Source organism: Leucopleurus acutus (genome assembly GCF_964270905.1).
Source record: "Leucopleurus acutus genome assembly, chromosome: 16".
In the NCBI taxonomy this organism is placed as follows: Eukaryota; Metazoa; Chordata; class Mammalia; order Artiodactyla; family Delphinidae; genus Leucopleurus; species Leucopleurus acutus.
This window is the reverse complement of record NC_139158.1, coordinates 38,135,958-38,141,503: the sequence shown is the minus strand read 5'-3', so window position 1 is coordinate 38,141,503 and position 5,546 is coordinate 38,135,958. Positions and strand designations below refer to the sequence as shown.

The window sequence follows — 5,546 nt, the reverse complement described above, 5'->3', positions numbered from 1 at the left end:
CTCTACCCGTCTCTGCCCCCTTTTTCCTTCCCGCCCCTCCTGGAAGGGGGGCCCGCGGCGTGCTGCACAGCCCGGGATCCGGTCCTCGGCTGCCGGGCGCGCCGGCCCCACGTGGTGCGGCGCCAGGCGGGGTGGGCGGGGGCGCAGGGGGAACTGCGGCGCTTTCTTTAAGGTGGGGGGAGGGGGCGGGGGCGGCCAAGCTCCGCCCCCAGTGGCAGTGGGGTGCGCGCCGGCCAATGGGGAGCCGGGCGGGGGGCGGAGCCTTGTGGCAGCTGCTTAAAGAAACTTGTTGCGGGTAGCCCAGCGGGGACTGAGCTCCGGCGGCGGCGACGGCGGCGGCGACGGCGGCGGCGGCGGCGGCGGCGGCAAGAGGACCGGGGTTGGGAGGCTGCGGGACGCGGGTCGGGCCACCGCGCGACGACCTCGAGTCCCAGAGAGGCTGCAGCGCAGCCGGGCATCGGACTCGGTGCACCTCCCTGGTGCGCGCTTCTCCGCGCGCGGCCCCGATGCTGGACATGAGCGAGACCCGCGCCCAGCCGCCCTGCAGCCCATCTGGCACTGCTAGCTCCATGTCGCACGTGGAGGACTCGGACTCGGACGCGCCGCCGTCGCCTGCCGGTTCCGAGGGTCTGGGCCGTGCGGCGGGCGCGGGGGGCGGCGGCCGGGGCGACGCGGCCGAGGCGGCGGACGAGCGCTTCCCCGCCTGCATCCGCGACGCCGTGTCGCAGGTGCTCAAGGGCTACGACTGGAGCCTGGTGCCCATGCCGGTGCGAGGCGGCGGCGGCGGTGCGCTCAAGGCCAAGCCGCACGTGAAGCGGCCCATGAACGCCTTCATGGTGTGGGCGCAAGCAGCGCGCCGCAAGCTGGCGGATCAGTACCCGCACCTGCACAACGCGGAACTCAGCAAGACGCTGGGCAAGCTGTGGCGGTGAGTGCACTGTCCCGAGGCCGGGGCGGGGAGCGGGTTCTGGGGTGCGTGGAGCTGGGCGGTGGCGCAGCGCCCGGCCTCGGCCCTGCTCCCAGTGGCTGTTCCCAGGGCGAGTCGTAGTGGAAAAACCCGATCTGGCCAGACGGATGGGACGCGGGGTACAGGACGGCCTGGGCACGCAGAGGGCAGCAGGAGCAGTGTGCAGCCCCTAGCACATTCCCTGAGCCCAGAAACAGCCTTCTCTAGGCAGTGGATGGCAGGCCGAGTTGGGGACCCCAGCTGTGAGTGGCCGCAGAGCCTGGAAGCTTGTCCCTCCCAGAGGAAAGTGGCCTCTTTCTGGAAGCAGAACACAACTCTCTGGAGGTGCCCCCTCCTTGGAAAGGACTCCCCGACCACCCTGCGGAGGGAGTCCAGAAGGCAGGTGGAATGGTGTGTGTTTGCCCCACCAGCACCTTCGGCACCTTCCCCGCAGCTTCTCCCAATGCTCTGCCACCTCTGCACCCTCACCAGGGAAGGAAGGGGATGGAGGGGGTATTCAGCACTGGTGTGCACTTTGGTGTGATGAGGCTGGCCGTTTTGCAGAAAGTAGGACGGCAAGCAGTGGGCAGCAGTGACAAGGTTGCTGCTTGGGACAGCCCATCCCCACCAAACGCTCTCTACTGGGGTTTAAAGTGAACGGCTCTGGATCCAGGGTGCTGGTCTTGTTTCCTGCTCCTCACCTCATGAGTGGGCGCTCAAAGCTTGTGTTTATGTCTTCTGTGCTCTGGCCTCTGTCCAGTCAGGGTGCTGTGGACCCATGGCAGCCCCGTGCCTCTGTATCCCTAGACCCTGTCCTGCAGGCAGACATGAGCTTCTGGAAGGGTATGGGGGGCCGGTGTGTGTTCTGAGCCTTAGCGAGGACCACTGGGTTTTGCCAGTGTTTCTGGAAGTCTGGGAAGCCCAGCTGCCCACAAAGTCCCGGCTTGGTTCCCAGAAGCCTCCCTTTGTCCACAGTGTGTTCTCAGCTGGGTCCTGGCCTCTTCACCCACCTGCCATAGAAAGTCCCAAAGGGAGGGGACAGGTTCAGGGAGGGGGGAAGTCAGAGGAGGAAGATGGAAGCCGGAAGGTTTGGGTCTTATTCTGGCTTGTTCCTCTGACCTCACCTAATGCCGTCACCCCCGGCTTGATCCCTTCTGTCCTCAGAGAAGGGGAGCACCTGCCTGGTGCCCACCAGGTTGCGGGCATGCACTCGGGCTTCCCTGGTCCTACCCAGCGCCTCACCTGATGCGCGGGCCAACACCTGGGGTGGTGCCGGCCCCCTCGTCATCTTGTTCCTGCCCTTTGCCCTGCAGCTTGCTGAGTGAGAGTGAGAAGCGCCCCTTCGTGGAGGAGGCAGAGAGGCTGCGGGTCCAGCACAAGAAGGACCACCCAGATTACAAGTACCAGCCACGCCGGAGGAAGAGTGTGAAGACTGGCCAGAGCGACTCAGACTCAGGCGCCGAGCTGGGCCACCACCCGGGCGGTGCTGTCTACAAGACTGACGCTGGCCTCGGTGACGCACACCACCACGGTGACCACACAGGTGGGCTCCTGGGGGTGGGAGCAGGGGCTCACTCCCAGGGCAGGCACCCTCAAGAGAACCAAACCTTCCCCGGGTACCTGGGAAAAGGCCCCATAGCCCCAAAAGGCAGCTGTTTCCGATGCCCACGGGGGCCTGCTTAGCCCCCTCTGAGACTGAGGGCCTGATATCTTGCCCTGGTCTAGCGCACTGTGACCTGGGTGTTTTCTGTTCTTCCCGAAAGCATTTCTGCTCCGCTGGCCTTTGTGCTGGTTCTGACCTAGGATTCACCCATGCCACCGGCCTGGTGGTTAGCAGCCCAGTTTCAGGATCAGACTGACCCGGGTGGAATCCTGGCCAGCTGAGCAGTCTTAGTCACGCTGGCTACAGCCACGGGCCTGGGGAGACAGGTTTTGTGTGGACTGTGTTGTTGCCGTGGGCGAGGGGCTGGGCACTTCCTCTCCTCCCCCCCCCCCCCCCCCCCCCCGCCCCCAGCTTGCTCTTCACGATGGGGCCTCCCTGGCCCCAGGCCTTTCCCTAGAACAGTGCTTAATGGAATTTCCTTGGCGAGGAGTGAGGTCTAGGTCTGGCTTTGCTGGAATTTCTGGGAAATGTACAGGAACAAAAAGCCGTTGATTCTTACCTGCGGCAGTTAGCGGGGCTGGTTTTCCTCCTGTGTGCACGTCACCAGCCTGGCCGCCCCCTACAGAAGGGGCATTCATCCCTGAAATGTGCTCTGTCCCCAGGGCAGACCCATGGGCCGCCCACCCCCCCCACCACCCCCAAGACTGACCTGCACCACGGGGGCAAGCAGGAGCTGAAGCTGGAAGGCCGCCGCCTGGTGGACAGCGGGCGCCAGAACATCGACTTCAGCAACGTGGACATCTCTGAGCTGAGCAGTGAGGTCATCGGAAACATGGACACCTTTGACGTCCACGAGTTCGACCAGTACCTGCCCCTCAACGGCCACTCGGCCTTGCCCACAGAGCCAGGCCAGCCCGCGGCCGCCAGCTCCTACGGAGGCACCTCCTACTCGCACTCCGGGGCGGCTGGCATCGGGGCGTCCCCCGTGTGGGCCCACAAGGGAGCCCCATCGGCCTCTGCGTCGCCCACTGAGGCAGGGCCCCCGAGGCCGCACATCAAGACGGAGCAGCTGAGCCCCGGCCACTACAGCGACCAGTCGCACGGCTCTCCGGGGCACACCGACTACGGCTCCTACAGCGCTCAGGCCAGCGTCACCACGGCCGCCTCCGCCGCGGCCGCCAGCTCCTTCACCAGCTCACAGTGCGACTACACCGACCTGCAGGCCCCCAACTACTATGGCCCATACCCCGGCTACCCGTCCGGCCTCTACCAGTACCCCTACTTCCACTCGCCCCGCCGACCCTACGCCTCGCCCCTGCTCGGTGGCCTCTCCGTGCCGCCCGCCCACAGCCCCCCCAGTAACTGGGAGCAGCCCGTGTACACCACCCTGACCAGACCCTGAGGGTGCGGCCGCGTGGACGGGCTGCGGCCAAGGACAACCTTGATCTCGGCAAAGATAGATAGACCTCCGAGGGCTTCCAGAAGGTGTGTGATGTGGGGAGGAGCCGCGGCTCCGTCAAGTGCCTGCTGAGGTCCGCGGGAAGCCAGGCTTTGTAAACGAGTCCCCTCTGCTTCCAGACTTCCAAACTCCTGTCCATGGACAAAGCCCTCCTTCCCTTCTCGCTCTCTTTTTGCGGGGACTGCGACTCTGACGGACAGTCACTGGGTCCCTCTTCCGAGCAGACGCCAGCGTCTGGGTTTTGCACCTCAGTGTCTGCAAAGCAGCAGCCACAGCACAAAGGACAGAAGGAGGGAAGAGGTGTGGGGTCTCCAGGCCGCCCGTGTTCCAAGGTCCTGGCCACCCTTGGCGCTGAGAACTCCCCAAGACCAATGGATGACGTTCCTGAGGCTGGTCATCACCCGTCACCCACAGCCTGGCGGGGATGTGTCCGCGGGAGCACCTCTTGGGACCAGCTCATTAGACCTGAGGTGTTCCTTGTAGTTAGGGTTCTTCCGAGCAAGGTTTGGCTGTGATTAACACTTCTCTCTTTTTATTTTATTTTTTTAATTTTTATTTTTGAAGCTTCAATGTGTTTGATTTGTTTTGAAAGCTGTTAAAATGTATTTATGTTCTGTATTATTTTATCTTTAATTAATGAAGTAATCTGTGCAGAGAGCAGAATTTAAGACAAAACGGAAGCCGCAGAGCTGAGGGTGAGGACTGGGGGTGGGGGCAGATGGGGTGGGGCCCTTGCTCCAGGCATTTGCGAGCCTGGCTGTTTGGGAGGCATCAGGCAGAGCCCCAGCTCCAGGGCCCCCAGAGGTGGCCGGAACCCCGAGGAAGGAGAAGGGATTTGTCTTGTGGTGTCTCTGATCAGGTTGAGGTGCCCCTGGCACCTGGCATTAAGTCACGGTTTAGAAGGCAGGGTGTCGCTGAATTTCTTTCCTGCTCACAACCGTGCCAAGTGGTGGAGGCGGGAATTTCCTGGGACGTGGTGGCTCCAGAAATGCATTAATCTCGGCTCTTAGGAACCAGGCGCCACCTACAAGCTGTGAAACTAAAACCTTCTCCACTAAGCGCTTTTAGATTCTTAGTTTTAGAAGAATAATACCTGATTTCCCTGTCCTGCTTCTGCTGTGTGCTGAGCGATGATAACCGCCTACTTCATGGAAAATTGTGCCTTTAAAACTTTGTAAATTTAAGTACATCTGAGATGTTGCTTCTTTTTACTTTTTCTACTTTTTCCTACCATTTTCTAGAAAAAAATTTTTTGTTTTGCATATCTCTTCCTGGGGGTGGGGGCAGGGAACTACAGCAAACTCATTTTTATGCAATATATTTTTCGGTGTCAAGTTTGGACTTTCGCTGTCACTCACCTGCTGTGTTTCGCTACTTTCTGACCAAGCAACGCTAACTTTTGTACAGATCAATTTGATAAAATTAAAAAATGCTTTTTATCTACGTGGGCTGCATTTTGTGTGTTGCTTTCCATAAGCGTGGGGGCTGTGGGTCTCCGAGACCATGGGGGTCCTGTTTTGAAGGGGTTTGGCCAAGGC

The 5,546-nt window shown here is 61.4% G+C and overlaps 1 protein-coding gene across 1 annotated transcript; it reads left to right on the top strand.

Moving 5' to 3' along the window:
* Nucleotides 1–506: 506 nt before the first annotated feature.
* SOX8 (SRY-box transcription factor 8) lies at nt 507–3,951 on the top strand (the record flags this gene model as incomplete). Its single annotated transcript, XM_082857237.1, has 3 exons — nt 507–928; nt 2,260–2,489; nt 3,212–3,951. 3 exons carry the CDS (start codon nt 507–509, stop codon nt 3,949–3,951), a joined length of 1,392 nt encoding a protein of 463 aa, XP_082713363.1.
* Nucleotides 3,952–5,546: the final 1,595 nt, after the last annotated feature.